Raw genomic sequence first — 19352 nt, 5'->3', positions numbered from 1 at the left:
TATAATATTTCAGCAATGTAAATAATTGGTGAAATCATGTGAAACTTATTTATTCACTGTACAACCAAGGTCAATAGAAGCTGATGAGCAAGTGATAGTCATTTATGCCCAAGGTAGAAGTTAAGCAATGAGTAGCTTTGACTTTTAGAACTCCTACATGTCTGGAGATGCTGATGCCAGACACACAGGTGTGCATTGTATTTCACAGGGACCTACAAATATTACTTTGTACTCTCTAGAACATCTTATCAAGCAGACCTTAAAGAGGTGAATACAGAGGCTATTCAGTAATTGGTCAGACAAAAAACAAAAACTTTTGTAAAATGATTATAGGTGCAATAATATGTCATGGGTCTAAGTGGGTGTCTCAAATAATGAAGCTAAGCTCTTGGATACAAGGCATTGCCAGTTATTAGCAGAGATTCTCTGAAAAACTTTCATCTTGGTTGGTTATTATAGTCTGGTAACCTGCTCTGTTCATAATCCCAACTGAAATGAGATGTTAGTAGATATGTGATGACACAATTGTTAAAATACTTATTATTCTCCATACTCTAAGAAAGAAAAGCTTTCAATGCTTATAAAATTACAGGTGGAAGAAAACTCCTTGGGTGTCAGTGACAGTTTGCTCTTATCTAAAATCTGTACTGGAGGATTCCTGATCAAATGTAATTATGGTTGATATTCCTGCATGTATATTTGTTTTAGAGCAAGGGCCTGAAGTTGGAACTACCACATCCACCATTACCGTGACCTCACCATTATCATCTCTACCACCACCAGCACCACCACTGCTTTTACCATAGTTATCCTCCTCCTAACTTCTGAACATCAATATTAGAATAAAATATAAATATCTGTTACAAGGCCAGAAATGGGCTTCTGAGGATTCTCACAGCATTGCCCATGAGCTTTTACTAAGATGTGCTTACTCATGTAGAATGAGGGGGCAGCATTTACTCAGAACTAAAGATTTGTGGAAAATACAAGACGAGGAGAACTTCTGAGGCAATACTCATGTTCTTTGGCTCAGTTTTTTGCTGCTTCAATTATAGAAACATCTGAGTAGACATCATAAATGCTTCTGTAGACCAGACAGTAAAGCACAGAATTTGTTTAAAAGAAAAATTCAAGTTCAAAGCTATAGAAACAGGAAGTTGTTTTCTTGGCCACAGCATGCCCCTCCATGGATTGATCGGCCTCCTTTGTGGACCCTGCATGTTTAGTGAGCATGTGACATTTTTTCAGGACAACACAAATTCATGACAAATTGATAAGAGATTTGGGGGAAAAAAAAGAAGATACAGTCCTAAACACATTTTAGGGCCACCTGGGAATGTTTGAAAGTGTAATGGATACACACACATCAATCTATACACACCACTAGGAAATTGTTAACTTACCTTTACCAATTTATATAATACTATACCAATTTATATACTGAAGTTTTCAGGAATGATGAAATTATTAAGTCAGCTATTTATCTTAAATGACTCATTGAGAGAGAAAGAGAGCACATGCACACATACAAATATGGCGAGATATTAATTGTTGAATAGTTGAATCTAGGTGTAGGGGTGATGAATATTGTTTTCTTCCCTTATTTTTTTCCCCTTCTCTGTTTGTGGTAATGGGGATTGAATCCAGGGGCATTCTATCAACTGAGCTACATTAGTGCCCATTTTTAATTTTTGTGACAGGATCTGGCTAAGTTACCTGGGCTTGAGATCCTCCTGCCTCAGTCACCCGAGTTACTGGGATTACAGGCATGTGCTTCTGTGCCCAGCAATTCTTTACAGGTTTTTTTTTTTTCAAGTTTTTTTACAAACACCTTAAAAATAAAAACTCGAGGAAAAACAAATTCTGAAAGACATGTTAACTTTAGTTGCTAGTGTCTTGCTTATGTGGAGGATGGGGAAAAGGCTTATTTTTAGAAAGACTGTAAGAAAGGAGAATCTTGTTATACTGTGCATAACCAATAAGAAGCATTTACTTTAGAAGTGCCTTGAAACACTTTCAATTAGAACTAAATGACAAAAAAAATATTAATCTACATCTTTCATGCCTCTAACTGAATTTATACATTTCAAAATGTTGTTTCTTCAGAGTAGTAATTTTGTTGAAAAGCAAGAAAAAAGTCTTAAATATTTGGGATTCTTAAAGCAATGATATATGACTGTCAGATTGAAAACTACCCAATCATTGCCTAGTTGCTTTGACAAGTAAAGTTGGAAAATGAATTAAAAATTAACTCTCTATGTGCTTTTCTTTTTTTCAACAAGAAGATACTTGCCTCTTCATTATTTTGTTGACTTAACCATTTTACATATTAACTATAGTTACAGTACAGTTGAAACCCAGGATAATTAGTATAAGACTGTCACACTGTTCCTAGGATCCTGTGTTGGGTAAAGGGAGAGGGTAAATATATTCCCATTCCCTGTGGGGCCTTTCATAACTAGTCTGTAAAACACTTCATTCATCACTGGATATGTGAGAGTAGAGTCTTTTTTTTTTTTTAATTGTGATATTGGGTTATCTATGAACTCTCTACTCTTTTACCTTTCCTTTGCCTGTTAATCCAGAGTCACCTGGAGATAGGTTCCGAGATGTGCCTTTGTTGGAACCACTAGCTGCAGCAACTCTGACTGGAAGCTTTATGTACAGTGCTCCCTCTGTATCCTCTATACTCCAACCAACAGTAATTCAAAAATATTCAGAGAAAAATGCATTTGTACTGAATGTGTATATTCATATATTCATATAATATATTCATATATATTCATATAATATGCTGGAGGAGGTACACAGGTCATGTCAAATCCTTTACCAATTTATATACAAGACTTCCATGTCTACAGAATTGGGTATTTGTAGAGGGGTGGGTCTTAGAGCTCCTTCCCAGCAATACCAAGGGATGACCATATTGGTTATTCAGCACCTAATGTATTTGTTTTATGAGCTCAGCTATTTGTGTATCAGGTTGTTTTAGGGCAATCTATGTGCTTGGAAACATTTCTTTCCAAATAGGAATTAATAAAGAAAAGGGATAAGTCTAAACTGAAGCCTTGTTGTCTAGGATGACTGTGGTATATTGGTGCTTTCATTTCTTCTGACATAGTTATTGAAAGCAACTGTCTGGGTGGCTTATGTAATCACTGTGTATAGTCCAGATTACCCAGGCCTCATTACAGAAATGGAGTGTGTTGATGAGATGCCTTAAGTGTCGGGAGATGTAATGGCAAGGATGCTTAGTGGTGAAAACAGCACATTTTGAGCTCTTCCTATGGACCAGGAGCTATCCTGTTTTACCAGTATTAACTTGTTTATATTTCACAACAACCCTATGAGATGATCCCTTTGTTCCATTAAAGAGAGGAAGAAATAGAAGTCAGAGAACTTATATAATTCACATTAGGGAACACAGCTTGCAAGTAGCAGAGTCCTTGACCATGTGGTTCCAGGTTGCCTCCTTTTTGAACATTGTATGGTCTTTATTACTCAGGGTGAGAAAAAGCCAGTAAAGAGCCCAAGGATTTACTGTCTGTCCTCCAAGGTCTTACATTTGCTAGTTTTCTTAATATGGATGCAGTACCACTATCTTGGTCCATTTTTTTTAGCATAAAGGATTATATTTAGACACATGAGTTCTTCACTATGCTTATTTCTAATTCTAATAAATTATTATTTAATGTGCTTCTCAAAGAACTGACAGACTATAACGTAATCAACAACAGATTATGAAAAGTACAAAGAGCTTAGAATCATGGCATGTAAGGCATAGTGAGAAGAGTAGAAATATTTGACCTTGATGGAGAAAGCATGATAATAGTTTACAAATATTTACCAGGTCAATCAATTAATTTTACTTTGTTTGAATGACCTAGAAGTAGTTGTAAGACCAAAGGGTATATACTGTAGACATAAATATTTAATTCAGTAGGATTTCTGATATAGTTACTCACAGCTAGGAGAAAAGCAGAAGACACTTCTGAGTGTGGGTTCCCTTTCCTGCATACTCCTGACTGGCTTTCTGCATACACTCCTTTTTTTTTTGGCAGTAGCAGTTAGGATCTGATGGTCTAATCACTAACCATCCCCAGCTGGTGCTCAGTCAGTGTAATTTAAAAGGGGTAGAAATTCTTCCTCTCCTCCATGGATGCAGCCTAAACCTGACCATTCAGGGAACCCCTTTCTCTGGAGTACAGTGATTACTTTAGAGTATAACGTAAAGTTAAGTTTCCAATCTAGTGAGAAACTCAAATTTGAGACTTTTGAGAAAGAAGCATTAGGGAAGCTGAAGCTATAAGGATGAAATAAGCTCAAAGCTGCTGGGAGAGCTATGGCTGGGTTCAGCCATGCCTTACGTCAGCACCACCCAGACTTTCTTGCCAGCAATTTCAGTCTTCCCCCACCCGCCAGTTTAAGTCCAGTTTTTGTCCTCCCTGGTACGATAGCTGTTGGTGGTGGTCAAATCCGGCATAAACAACCCCTCATCAATGGCAAAATAGAAATTCTTCTAGCATCTTAAAGTGGCATACAACCTTAAGGTCCTACTGTATATTTTCTCTCTAGAAATAAATCTAATTAACAAAATAAAAAGGGAATGAGCTATAACTTAACAGAATAGCTATAAACTTTGATATTTCCAAGCCAAAAAAAAAAAAAAAAATTTAGGAAGGATTCTCTTGCCAATTAATCATTGTAAATTAAAGGCCTTCTATTTTCCTACAGTTCTGTTGATTTACCGGCAGCACATCTATAAAGATAAATATGGCTTCTGCTTGGCTCTGCTGCCTCCCTCTGAAGAGACTGCTTTCCTTTCACAGACTTCTCTTTTTCCACATGGTTTCTAACGAAGGGACAAGTGGCAGACCTTCAAATAGTGACCGATTTAGAAAGTTTAACTCACTGCACAGTTGTGTTTGCTGTTTGAATGTTGACTGTGGGGATGATTCTGTTAGTGATCTAGGAGACCTCACAATACCCACCATACACATGCGGGCAGCTGCCACGTCTTTCACCCCATAACTCTTTTCATTTATCTCACAGCCTGGGATTCTGGTTCCTTTAAATGAGACTTGGTCTTTTTTGAAGCTAAGGATGATTTCATATAAATAAGTCACATAATGTGCTAGGCACTACTTGATATATTACCAAGTAGTTTGCAAATTGGTGGCTTCTTCAGTTTGCAGAAACTACATAATTGCTTTTTCAAGAACCTAGGCATTTTCAGCGATTTCAGTAATAGAAAAGGAAGAGAATACCTAATCCAAAAGTCTGGCTGTGCTCCTAGTCAGGTTTTCCTCTGCTTCTCACCCTATTGCACTCCTCCACCCCCAGTAGCGCATTCATTTTCCTATTTCTTTACTTAGGCTAATTCAAGGGGAGCTGAGAAATGTGCATGGTGGCATAAGGTAGCCATCCTCAGATTAAAGATTTGCTAGAGATAGTCCCCAGGAAGATAAATACCTTTGACTAGTGACATTTAATATGCTGCTTTCTCCCTTCCAAATGCTTTGCCAGCATTACTCAGGTGATCCATTCAACACCTCGGAAGATTGGTCAGCAAGATTACAAGATTTTTTTTTTTTAAGATAGGTTAGTATTTTGAATTACTTAAGGTAGTATAATATATGTAGATGCTTTGAGCTGGAGGTTGACATACTCAGCTTCTGTAATGACCTTGATTCACCTTCTTTTGTTGAAGTTCATAGCTCAATTATACAGAAATGAATTATATTTAGAAATCCCAAAGAACCAAACATCACTTTGCTGTTCACTATAGTTTATGTGGTCATCTCAAAATAAGTCTTAAAGGCAATGATTGATTTTAGGAAAATAAATACTTTGAGGGGGAGGAAGACCAGTTTTCCTCATTAGAGTAAGCCTTTAATTTTTATTTTGTTGCTTGAATTGCGTTTTATTTTATAGAATCCATTCCTTACAAGAATGTTTCAAAGGAGTTGCGCTGGATGTCTAAACCTGCCTGCTATCTTTTTGGGTAGTAGTTTGCCATTTCAGTCAATATCCATGATAGATCACAATATTCGTAGTATTTAGTGCAGTGCCTTCCACAGCGTCTTACTAAATGGGCCATCTCCTTTCAGGCTTCCTGCCACCATTTTAGGATTGCCCCTTTACAAACAGGAAGAATGGAACCAAGAGAAGTATCTAATTGTTCAGTGTCGCACAGCTATTAGTAGGGAGAGCTGAGAATAGAACTTTAGTCTCCCAGATGCTTCAGCCAGATCTCCTGCTGATTATTAGGCAAGAGAGCCACTCTATTATGCAGAGTGTGACAGATCTTAGTAAAGCATACCAGCTAAAGGAAGAGTCCTTCTTCAGACAACTGTTTCACACACCAACAGCACTGCCATTACTATTTTTAATTCCAGAGAGTTGCTTTGACTGTCCCTCTGGTCTGAAAAGGTATAGTATCCTAAACATGTACATAAAGGGATACAGTGTTTATTAATGTAAGAAATAAATCATCTTGCTGGACTATTTAGCTTAGTGGGACAGTGCTTGTCTAGTGTGCACAAGGCCCTGGGTTTGATCCCTAGCACCACATCCCCCACCAAAAGGCAATTATTAAAATGTAGGAGTATTAGATTATTATTATCTGTTTGTGTTTGCATAGTAATGTAGAATTTCAAATCATGTTCATATTACTTGAATTAATCCATTATCACAGTGAATAGGTGCAGTTAATATTATCTACTCATTACCCTAGTGCAAAAATGGAAGTTTTTAACTTGCTATTCCCTGGGCTAAGAGGTCCCACGGCCTGAGTCAAATCTACCATCTCTTTTTCTTTATGTAGGGAAACTGACACCCACAGGGTGGAGTTATCCTTGACAAGCCTTTGCTTTCTGGGGCTTCCAGATTGGTTATGTCATCTAGCTGTCACTCAGCTCAGTCGGGTTTATGGTTTTCCAGATTAGATGCACCAAGGCTTGCATGTGACCTGTTGTTGTGAGGTTATTGGATTCTGTTAGCATCAGCCTGTCAAGGCCACTGGTTGATTTGCAGGACCACCTTTGGCTGGCTCCCATAGGTGGCAGAGTTGAAGACAAGGAGGTTGCAGATTCAGTCCTGAACTATAACTGGTGTCATCCCACACTGAGGGTTGACAGCAGCCTGGAGAGCTTCCTAATATTGGAGCTAATTAGATTTTCTTTTTCTTTTTTCTTTTTTCCTTTAAAAACTCTTTCCTGCTCCTGCCTCATTCTTCTGAGCCTAGACATTTATTTCCAGACCTGGGCATTTGGGTGTGCCCTTGTTTCTAAGGCCAGCGTGTACTTGCTCTCCTCTTTCCTCTGATGAATAGGGCTAGTGAGAAACTATTTTTGGAAAGTATTAAGCTCTTGGAGACAGTGATATCATCATTAGTCAGGCTTTGGACTCTATTGAATAATATGTATTTTGGTTTTAATAGTATCCTTAACATCACTTCCAAGATGGAAAATGATGTGCATATTCATATTACTTTTGACATGGACATATTAGTAAATCAGTGTGACCTTTTCTTCAAGATAGTATGCTAGGTATTGACTCTGTGTTGCCAAGTTTTGAAGTCTCTCTGAATCTCAAATTTCCTCTTTTGTAAAATGAGCATAATATTTCACCTAGGTCTAATAGGACTTAAAGAACATATGGATGGTAAAGACCTAGCCCAGTCCTTGTCATTGAGCTGATGCCAGTAAGTTGTGGTAGTACTCTTCAAGAAGGAATTTAAACATTTTTTGAATCAATAAGTAAGACCTTGGTTTTTATAAGATGCCTTCCTATAACTGAATGCACCCTGTAAGTTTGCTGTCATCATCCTGTGTACATAACTGTAAAGGCCCCAGTGTTGGGTTGGAAGAGGTTTTGCTTTGCTGTTTCCCCCACAAATTATCATAACAAAGAAGCTAGTGTAAAAGTAAGTCCCTTAAAAAGTATAAAAGGCATTACATATGTAAAGCAATCTTATTAGAATTTTATACCAACATTGGCAGTAGTATCAGACTTTTGATGTACATTTCATGAAATGTGCATATCAACCAATCCCCAATTGAGAAAGAGGAAACCGAGATTAAGAAAGGTAGAGAAACATCCTAAGGATCACAAAATCAGCAAGTAATGTTTGGGGCATCTCTGAAGGCACCGTCAATAAGTAAAAATAAATATAGATCAAGGGCAGTGTGTCTCCTTTATTCATGACGAAAGCAAGCTTGAAAGTCATATAGTGTCTGAACCAAGTGGACCTGCTAACTAAACTCCTCAGCTAGGTGGACTCCCTACCCAGTGACCAGCAGAGCCATTCCAGAGCAGGTATCCTTCTCACAGAGGTGGGCTTTGGGAAGTGGAATAGGCAGCCTATTCCCTGGGACCATACCGAGGCCCATGAGAATGGAAGCAAGAGGAGAGTGAGCTTTCCTAGCTACCCTTCCCAGTCTATCACTCAGATAAATTACAACACATTTCCAGGTCTATAGTGCATATGAAGGGGTAAGGGAGAGACCCACGGTTATATCTGTGAGTTGCCTTTACACAGTGGAAAACTCAGGAGTCTTTCTCCATCAATAGGTGGCAAAGGCAACTCCAAAATCCAAGCCTTTGGCTCATCTTAAAGCGAAGCTCTTCCATTAAATGTTAGGAACACCCCTGTTTGCTGAAGGAAACTTAAGAGCCAGGTCTAGTTCATTTGTAACCATCATCGTAGGCAGTGTCTTCTTTATCATTTTAAATGACTATTTGTTCAATAATGAAATAGAGCTAAAGCTTTTCTTTGGTTTACTGTGTCATGCACAGTAACATGTCAGGACATCTTCAAATTATCAAAATGATACTTGAAATTTCACCTTTAAGTGAACTCGAGTCTGTAGAAGTAGGTACTCGACATATAGTTGGAAAAGACCTACCAATTCAACAACTATTTATAAAACCATAGGTTCAGTTGTATTGCCATATTTTATTTTAGATGGATGCACTGTAGGAGGAACATGTTTTAGTTACTTGTGTGTAACTCATTCAGGTTTAATTAGGGCTACCCATAGGCCTGAGAAAGCTCTATAAAGAAGAAAGGAAGAAGAAAAAAAAGGAAGCAAAACTCAGAAGAGAAATTTACTGTGGCACCTAAAAATGTATTTAAATGTTACTGTTAGGATACATAAGTGAGACATTTAGTTCCTTGTTTTGTCTCAAGTATGGCATCTGTTCACTTGTGTGTGACAAAGCTTCAGTGAGCCGCAAAGAGTTCCAAGAGTAAAGGAGTTAAGGAAAGTCTAAGTGAGAGAGAATCCCAGTGTGCTGGCACACTCCAGCCTTGATAAATATTACATGATGGTGGTGATAACTTTTTGTGATATAATTCATTTTTTAAATAATTAATGTCACCAGTGCATGTTTCTAAGAGTGCCAAAGATAAATAATTTACTGTAAGTACCAAAGAGGGGTGATATTATTTATTTATCAGACTTAAAATGGTCCTTTGTGGAAAATAACTTCAGGGCCTTAAATGTAAGAACGGTAGTTTGTCCCCACCATGGCTACCACCAAAAAAAATTAAAACTTTGTATTCAGTGTTTTGTCTCCTTCTGAAGGATAGTTGGTTCTGAAGGATAGGGGTCTCCAAAAGTCATTATAAAGAATTGGTAAATAAGGCCAGGATAGAACTAACAGCTTACCTTTAACTTATAAAATATGGAACTATTGGCCATGGTTTAGTGATCTTTTGGGGTTAGGGTATCAGGTCTGTGGACTCTTATTAGACTCAATTGCACACCCACACACCCTGGAAGTATCTTCTCTTGTTGAATGGAGAAAGATGTTCCTTGTTGACTTTTGCATTTTCCTAGGACCTAGATAGTGACTTGCATATGAGTGCTCTACAAGTTATTTTTTCAATTTGATTTCAAGGCTTTTTAAAAAAAATCTGTGTAATTCACAGTAGGTTCTAAAATTTAGGTTTAATATTATCAAGGTTATGCAGGTAAATAAGATCTCATCATTCTGTGGGACATACTTGTTATGAAAAAACTATTCCAATATACAACTATAGTCCCCATTTTTTCTTCTCCAGAGACAGTCATCTTTTGGGCCTCCATGTCTCTGAATTATCATGTTATAGTACTTCCTGTTGAACTTTTGAGGAGTTATTGACTTTCCAAATAGAAGATGAAGCTCTTTTTTTTTTTTTTTCCAATTTCTCCACCACTGTGCACACTTTCCATCTTCCCATTTCCCAAAATAGTTGCATTTTTATTTTGGTTCTATCTGTACTTAGTGCTTATGTTGTTATGCATATGTAAATGTTCTTCATATGTGACATATATCATGACTGCTTTTATTTCCAATGCTATTTTATTTTCCCTAGAATTGGAGCGCAATCTGTAAGCCTTCTCCCAGTTGTGCAAATCTTTTCTCAATATATTCATATCCACTAGGTATTCTATTAATCTCTACTTAACTCATCTTAGAGCTGTCTCACTTGACAAGCCCCTTGAAAGCCCATTACACATCCTTTTTGGGTCTTCATCACTATGAAAATTCCCTTTATTTCTTCTGATGCTGGGTTCCATGTTGCTGATGTTGTCCTTCATTTTGGAGTACATCTTCCAATAGTTCGATTAGAGAGAGAGAAATTTGGAAGAATTTATACATCTAAAAATATTTTACTATTTGCATACTTGGTTTGACTACTTGGGAGAATTCCTCTTACAAAGAACTGTAACATGGAACTCCACTGTCTTTACCGTCAGTTTTTTCTGTTAAATGATTGATGGAAATCTACCGTCTGTGATCATTTTTGTCTCCAGGTTCTGAGATGTCATGCTCATGTGCCATCCTGAGGTCTATATTCATCTGTAGCACTGGTTACTCAGTAGCTCCTTTCACTCTGGGAACTCAGGTCTTTAGTTTTGGGAAAGTTTCTTGAATTTTTTCCTTGATGAATTCTCTTCTATTTCACTATTTTCTTTCTAGAACTTTTTTTTTTGGGGGGGGTGGGTGGAGGGGCTGTTGACCTTTTGATTTTTCACTTGTATTTTCTCTCCTCTTTTTGTTTTTAAAAAAATTTCCCCTAGTTTTTATGTGTTTTTATTTCAATTTCAATGCTGTCATTTTACTTTCTGAGAGCTCTTTTTTTTCCCCTCTAGTTTTTTTTTAGAGCATTCTCTTATTTCATAGGTATAAAAAAAGATCTCATCTCTCACTTGATAATTACAAAAAAATTCAAGTTTTCTTAAAAATTTTGAGAGTTCTTGAAAAGCATCCGTTTCTTCCAGTTTGTTTATCTTGTTTGTTGGCTTATTTTGTTTTTCATATTAGCTTTTCCCAGCTGTCTAGTGGTTCTTGGCTGGCTACTCTCTAACAGGCTCACGGAAAGCTCTGTGTGTGGTGTACAACTCTTCAGTCATGATGTCTACTGAAGTCAAAAGCCTGTGACCTTTCACTGACTGAGAGATTCCAGTAGGCAGATCAGAATCCTCCAAGATTTCCCTTTTCTTCCTAGAACCTCTCTGTTCTTGTCTCTTTGGGAGGCCAGGAAAGAAAGAAGGATGGGAGATCTGAATATTCCATATATAAACTATCAATTAATCCTCATTGTCAGTAAAATGCATCTAAACTTCTAGTCTTCTGTCTCTGGTCTCTATGCCATGAGTCTTCTGCAAGGGTTGTTGCTGGTGGTGGGTGGGGTTAATCAATCAATGGTGGGGCTCATGCAGGACAAATCACTTTTTAAAAAGAACTTAACTAATCTGTCTTTCTGCTGATGTCTTTTTTTTTATTTTTTTATTGTTGGTTGTTCAAAACATTACATAGTTCTTGATATATCATATTTCACACTTTGATTCAAGTGGGTTATGAACTCCCATTTTTACCCCGTATACAAATTGCAGAATCACATCAGTTACACATCCATTGATTTACAGTCTTTTCTCTCATTTTCCTTATCTTCCCCCCGGCCACCCCAATGTTTATTTTAAAATACTTGACTGTCATTTTACTAGAGTGTTAACAAGGAAGCAAATCTTTAGCAGGATAAAAACTGAGACTTCTTTATTTTTGGTCTGTGGAATATTATCTTTCATCAGATTTGGAGCATTCATTTTTTTCAAGTATAGCTTCTGCCTTATTTTCTTCTTAGATGCTTCTGAGAGTACAGTCACACTTGTTTTTAAACTTTTCACTGTTTCAATGTCTCATATTATTTTCTGTATTTTTATTCTTTTTGTGTATTTTTTCCATTTATGGTTTCAATGTACTAGCCCTGTTTTTTGTTGTGTCTAAGTCAAGAACTGACATTTTATATGAAACTGAACAGATGCACGTGCAATTCATTTTTATGTGTATTTCGGTGTTCTGTTGGGTATTCTGTTGAATCTTCTGTCTTTCATATATTTTCTCTTTCCCCTTGTTTTTTTCTTTTTATTGATGCATTATAATTATATATGATAGTGGAATGCATTGGTACATATTTGCACATGCACATAATATAACAGTGTAATTTGGTCAATTTCATTCCCTATCCTTTTCCTCCCCTTATTGCTTTCCCCTGGTTCCCTCCTTCTATTCTACTATTTTTCCTTCTATTTGCATGAGATTCCCACTACTACCACCCTTTTTTGCTTCTTTTCCGTCTGTTTTTCTCTCTAGCTTTCACATGAGAAACAAAAAACAACATACCACTGTTTACTTGTTGAGTCCAGGTTTTTCACTTAATATGCTCAAGTTTCATCCATTTTCCTGAAAATGTCATAATTTCTTCTTTATGGCTAAAGAAAACTCTATATTGTGTGTACTACGTTTTCTTTATCCATTCATCTGCTGACAGGCTAATTCCATCGTTTGTCTAGTGTGAACTGTGCTGCTGTAAACGTGGGTATGCACGTATCACTATACCACACTGACTTTAATTTGGGGGGATAAATATGGATCAGTGGTATTGCTGGGTCATACTGTGGTTCCATTCCTACCTTTTGAGGGCCTTCCTGATTTCCATTGTACTAATTTACAATCCCATCAACAGAATAAAAGTGTTCCATTTTCCCTAGCATTTACTGTTGTTTGTATTTTTGAGGGATGCCATTCTAACTGGAGTCAGGTGAAATTTCAGTGTAGTTTTTGGTTTGTATTCCCCCAATTGCTAAAGATGTTGAATTTTTTTTCCTAAATTTTTAGTCATTTGTATTTCTTCTTTTGAGAAGTGTCTTTTTAGTTTATTTGCTCATTTACTGATTGGGTTTTTTTTTGAGCTCTTTACATATTTAGGATATTAATCCTCTGTCAGAAAGGTAGTTAGCCAAGGTTTTCTCCCATTTTGTAAGTTCTGTCTTTATGCTCCTATTCCCTTTGCTATTTAATTTGATGCCATCCCACTTAATTGTTTCTTGTGTTTTAGGAGTTTTATTTAGGAGTTTATTAATGAAATTGAGCAAATTAAGGAAGTTGGTACCTGTATGTTGGAGTGTTGACCCTGTTTTCTTCTTCCTAGCTCTTTGATCTATTTTGAGTTGATGTTTGTGCAGGCTGAGAGACAGGGATCTAGTTTCATTCTTCTACGCATTCCTCCCGTTTTCTTAAACATGGGAGTCAGAGATAAAGTTCTTGTTAGCTTACCTCAAAATCTAGATGACCTTTGAGTCTTCATAGTGTCTATCTGGGCTTGTTTTGTTTTTGTTTTTGTTCATGTGCTCTGGCCATACTTGGAAAATTTTATTTTATGCTGGATTTGTGTTTGAAAAATTGTGGACACACCCAATGGTGATTATATTCCTCCAGAGATGGTTCACCCTCCCCCAGCTAGGACAACAGAGAAGCAAATGACCATTTAATCCAATCAAGATTTTGGTGAAATGAGGCTGGTTTGCAATCCTGGAAAAGTTCCTACTACTTCTGGTTTGTCCTGTCCCTGCAGAGTACTTGTTTGAAATTCTGGTATGATCTTCAAGTCCACTTCCCATTAGCAAGTTCTAAATTCTTTAATCATTTTCTTATGAAACTGCTGAAAAGTTCCATTATACTTTATAGGGATTTTTCTGGTTAGATTTTCAGCTTTCTGTTCTATGTGGCCCCAGAATTCCACAAATATCTAATGGAAAACTGTAGCGTGCTTGAAACCACCCATATCTTTACCAAGAACTCTCCTGGTTTTTCCACTCCTCAGCAGTGGTCCCTGTGAAACAAAGCCCAAATTCTTCCTGTGCTTGTAACTGACAAGTGTCAATTTAAAAATAACAAAATTTCAGCTCAACTTTTCATGAGTATAGTTCTTTTGAGAAGTTTCAACTTCTCAAGAGTATAGATCCTTTAGTTCTCAGTGCCTCGGCTGCACTCTACTGCATTCAGACTTCTGTATTTACCTGGTTTACTTGGGGAAGCACTGAATGGCTGCTAGCAGCTCTGTACCACTTGGAATTAGAAGTCATCAAGATTGACATTTTTTATTTTTATTTTGAGAATGGGGAAAAGATTTCACAGTTGGTATAGGATTAATCTGAACCTACGTTAAAGTACTTAAAATCACTGCTATTAGTTCCATGACACTCCTTTTACCATGCGTATTACTCAGGTAGTCTCTTGAAATATTGAAATAATATAGTGTATCAGTAGACTTTACTTTTTAATGTTCTTGCACTCATGCTATATATCTACCTATATTAGAAAATTCACAAATTCTTTATTTTGAATGTTAGTCTATCCACATTTATAGAGAAATACAGATATACTTTGTGTACAAAGTATATCTTTGTACACAAAGATATGGGATGTTATATGTGACACTGATAGACTATATTGTTTTATTTTTCAGCATCTAACATTCACAAGGGAATTTGATTCAGATTCTCTTAGACATTACAGCTGGGCTGCTGACACCTTGGACAATGTAAATCTTGTCTCAAGTCCTGTTCATTCTGGGTAAGGAACCTAAATGTCATTTTTCTTTCTCCTATCAAATTAACATTGCATTTATTATTTAAAATTATAAATTAACCCCGATAACTTTCATATACATGAATATATTCATATATAAAATATATACTCAGTATATGTGACATGCAATTATAAATCATTTAATAATTTTTAGCAAATCTGTATATCTATTTTTATTGTTTATTTAAAGTACAGTGTTAGAAAAATATTACATTCAATTAATTAGATGATTGGTGCAGCAAAAGTTCTTTTACATCTTTAATTTTCCTTTTCAATAAACATAATTTTAACAATCATTCTTCTTCATTTTATTTTACTAGCCAAATGAATTTTTCCCTAGGTATTCTTTCAAATAAAAATTAAATGTCTGAGTATTTATGTTAATTTATCTGATTGTGTTTGTGCTTTGCATCTAATGATAGAAGAATTTCAGATAGGCACTTTGGCACATGCCTGTAATCCCAAGTACTCAGGAGACTGAGTCAAGAGAATCACAAGTTGGAGGCTAGCCTGGGCAACTTAGCCAGATCCTGTTTCAAAATATAAAAATAAAAGGAGCTGGGGATGTAGCTCAGTGATAGAGTGCCTGCATATGTGAGACTCAAGAGTTCAATTCCCAGTGCTGCAAAAAAAAAAAGGAATTTCAATCAAACATTAATTGTTTTGCGCTCTGGTAGTCTCATCTTTGTGTGTGTGTGTGTGTGTGTGTGTGTGTGTGTAATACAGACCTTTTACTTGACGAATGATTTTGACATTGATTGACAAGTGATTTTCCTTTAAAAAGAAAGTGTAAGCTTGAAAGTTTCCAATTGACATTGTAAAATTTTCCTTTTACATTCTTGAAGCAAAAATGTAATTGAAATATATAAAATTATTACTTGAAAATTAATTTTAAAAGATAGTAAAGAAATTCACTTTTAGAAAGTGAACATAGAAATATCTGTGTACCAGAAATGCTGAGTAAAAACCACATCAAAGAAGTCCCTCATTGCTATCTCCCTGGCCAGTGAAATTTAAGGCAGGAGGCTAACGGGTGACCTGCTTTGATAAGTGAATCAATAAATAAGAGCATTTTTAGATATTGGGTTCTTTACCAGTAGGTAATTCAAAACTTGGAATGATTGCCATTGATATAAATAGAATAAAAATAATTTGTTAAAATAGTGACTATTTCATATTATTTTTGTCTTTAAGACTGGCAGTGAGACTTTTTGTTGTGATCAAAGACAAGAGATGATTTAGAATTAAATAAGTTACTGGAAGCAACTTACAAAGTATTTTCTGCTGCTTCTAGTTAAAATAACTTTTAACAGCTAAAATTTACCTAGCTCTTTTTATTTACCTGGCCTTAGACTAAGTCTTTTACATGTATTATCTCATTTAATACTTACTTGAACCTTTAGATAACACTAAATATAGACATTATTCATTGTCTCCATTTTGTAAATGATAAGTCAGAGGAAAGAAATATATGATAGGTTAAAATATCAATTTAGAATTTTGTCTTTTGTAATTCTGAGAAAGGAATCCATACAATGTCATTTGAATAAAAGTCATTTATGTGAAATTGTTTTTAAAGCTACAAATTCCATGTGGTATTTGAATCATTAACATTGTATTTCCTTAGCTCAGAAAAATTTTGAATTATTATGGTAATATTAACTTTAAACTTCCTAAAATATTCATATGATTTATATTAGATGTATGGTATGTGGGCCCAAAATTGTAAAAACACCCACAAGAAAAATCAGATTTGAGAAATAAAATATGAAACTCTTGCCATACCTGCAGTAGACATGTCCATTTTTTTTTTAAATCAGGGTTGGTGAATTGCTGCCATAGAGCTATCATCACTTTGCAATCTCCACATACAAAACAAATATTCTAGAGTTTAATTTAGTAAACTGAGAAGTTGAGTAAATATGAAATAATCAGAAATGAACTTTCCCATACATTGGAGATGATGAAGAATTTGAATATGCAGATTATTTCCTCTTTCCCTTGAAATTTCATTGAGGACAGAAGACTTGTACAATAAAGCAAAATAACAGTGTGGACTTATTTGAATAGGAGGAAAGAGAGATGTTGTACACTTGAAAATATTTCACTATTGCCAGGTCTGTAGAGTAATTTATTCAGCCATTTAAGGCAAAATACTTTTCCAGGTTGTCCCACAAATGCCGAATGCCATGGTTTCATTTCTTGATGATTTTTGTTTTTCTTTGCTTGTCATTGACATTTTCTGTTGCTTGCTTCTAATTATCTCAAATTAATTTCCCCATTTGCTTTCTAAATTATTTTGCAGCTATTCTTCTCCACTTCCTCAGTATGATTCAAGGTGATAATTGTGTCCTTTATGTGAACCATCCTTTCTGTATTTTTAATATATGTGAATTTTTCCTCACAGTTAGATTGTGTCAGTCTCTGTAGTGTGTTAGCATCTGTCATCCTGCTGTTCTCAGAACTAGAAACATTCATATGTTAGTTTTAGGATCATGTGTAGAATTCATGCTATAGTTTAAATGTTATTAAGATACAAATATTATTAAACATCACATTAATTTGTTTTTCTTTGTTGGTATAAATTATGTTGCATGACTTTTTCAGCACATTATTTAAGGAATGAGTTTGGAAAACAAATCACAATGTTATTGACCTATATTCTGCCTAACACATGTTCTTACCTTTCTTCAGTCTGTTGGCCTATGAAGTTAAAAACCTTAGAACAGGAAATGATTGTTAAGAGTAGCAACCAAGCACTGTGTGCTTCAGAGAACACAGAGAAAGAGATTCTTCTAGTTTCTCATTAAAATCACTTTAGCCATATTTTGTCCATTTGATTCTGATATTCTTTGTAGCTAGTGGATGTTTTTAAACTAAACTTGATACCCTTACTCTACCTTCAGAGTTCTCAGCTACAATCACTATAGATCCACATCTATCCATCCATTAATGTTAATAACTAAGTCACAACTAGGCAGTTTCTAGGCACACATAACAAAATAGTTTTGCACTTGCAAAATAAATATTCTATAAACATATGTGTTTACTGTGTGCTAGAACTATGCACAGCTCTACAAGTCAAGCAGTGAACAAGATAGCCCTGATCTGAATCACTTGTCTATATTGTTGTGACTCAGCTGTTACCAGAGCAGCAAACATTCCCCTCTCAGTGGAAATTCTATGGGGATTCGTACTAATACAACTGAATTTTCAAACTCAAAGTTTGTCTTGCATCTTTTTATTTTGAACTTTTTTGTCTTGAACCATTTTTAATCCATTTTGTTTCTATTGGTTCCAATGAAAATATTTTACTGCTAAATAGAGAAAAATCAGATTTTTGTCATAGGCTTCTTTATACTGTTGTCATATTACATTAATTATTGAATAAAAAATAGTTTCATATATTTATTATACATATACATACATATTATTGTGTGTGTCTAGGAAAAAGAAAGGACCCTGGAGCAATTTCCAGTGAACCTCATATCATTTAGCATTGGAAATAATTCTTGTAGGCACTTGAACAAGTGAACAAATATCTTTTCTTTTGAATGGAGAGGAGTCTTTTCCCCTCTTACCTTGAATATCAGTGGTCCCAGTCTCTGAAAATGGATAGACTGTTATCAAACATACAGTTAATTCAGAGTGAAATAATTAAATCCATAAATAAACAAAAAGGGTGTGAAGGTACATCCACCTTAAGATGAGCAGAGTTGGTTCTGGAAATCTGCTTGGTTGAAAAATTATCCCCATCCTGTTGCTCGTCTCCCTATGGGGATTATAGGCTAATTTGTTTTGTTGAAGAGGTAGGTCATTCTTTCCAAGGTCAAGAGCCAGCATTCTTCAGAAAAGAGTCCATAAGGGGTTAAGCTCTATTTGCAGGATGTTAGCACTGTGTTTAGATGAAAGTATCATAAAGAATTTTGATGGATGGGATTATTTTTTTCTCCAAAAATACTGTAAGAATTCAGACAGCTTTCTCATGATAATATTTGGCGCTGTTCTAGTAATAAGTATATTTCCCATGTGAAAGTTAGAATGCAAGAAGTATATGTTTGTGTTCCCCTGTCTGATATGCACTGTTCCATATGATGGACTCACTGAATTATGTTCATCAGAGTAAAACTCTGGAACAACAATAGATGGGCTCATACATGATAGGAAGCAAGGATTCCAATATGCTCTTATTCATATTTGACACAGTTTCTTTATATTGCCATACTTACATGTTATTAAATATTTTCCTTACTAACTTTAAAGACCAAATAACAGAATTATATAATTTAGAGGCACTTTCTTAAAAGACTATATTCTACTTTTTGTATTACTGCATACAATGTCTAAATATAGATTATTTTACATAGATTATTTTATAATTCCATTTTTATACTGGAAATATTTAATCCCTTTCCATCAAAATTGTCTTA

General features: G+C 35.5%; 1 protein-coding gene across 49 annotated transcripts in view; it reads left to right on the top strand.

The window, feature by feature from the left end:
- Ank3 (ankyrin 3) overlaps positions 1-19352 on the top strand; it is a 503325-nt gene that overhangs the window by 409837 nt on the left and 74136 nt on the right. For 27 of the 49 annotated variants that reach the window (XM_048814271.1, XM_048814097.1, XM_048814171.1 and 24 more), the window contains one exon: positions 14801-14907. In XM_048814271.1, the coding sequence (XP_048670228.1) occupies positions 14801-14907 (107 nt within the window). Of the gene's footprint in view, positions 1-14800; positions 14908-17227; positions 17261-19352 lie in introns of all 49 variants that reach the window. The other 22 variants (XM_048814103.1, XM_048814128.1, XM_048814115.1 and 19 more) reach the window with 1 other exon arrangement.

Source organism: Marmota marmota, unplaced genomic scaffold (genome assembly GCF_001458135.2).
Source record: "Marmota marmota marmota unplaced genomic scaffold, marMar, whole genome shotgun sequence".
NCBI classification, from domain to species: Eukaryota; Metazoa; Chordata; class Mammalia; order Rodentia; family Sciuridae; genus Marmota; species Marmota marmota.
The sequence above is the reverse complement of the archived record's forward strand: the minus strand, read 5'-3'. Positions and strand labels throughout refer to the sequence as shown.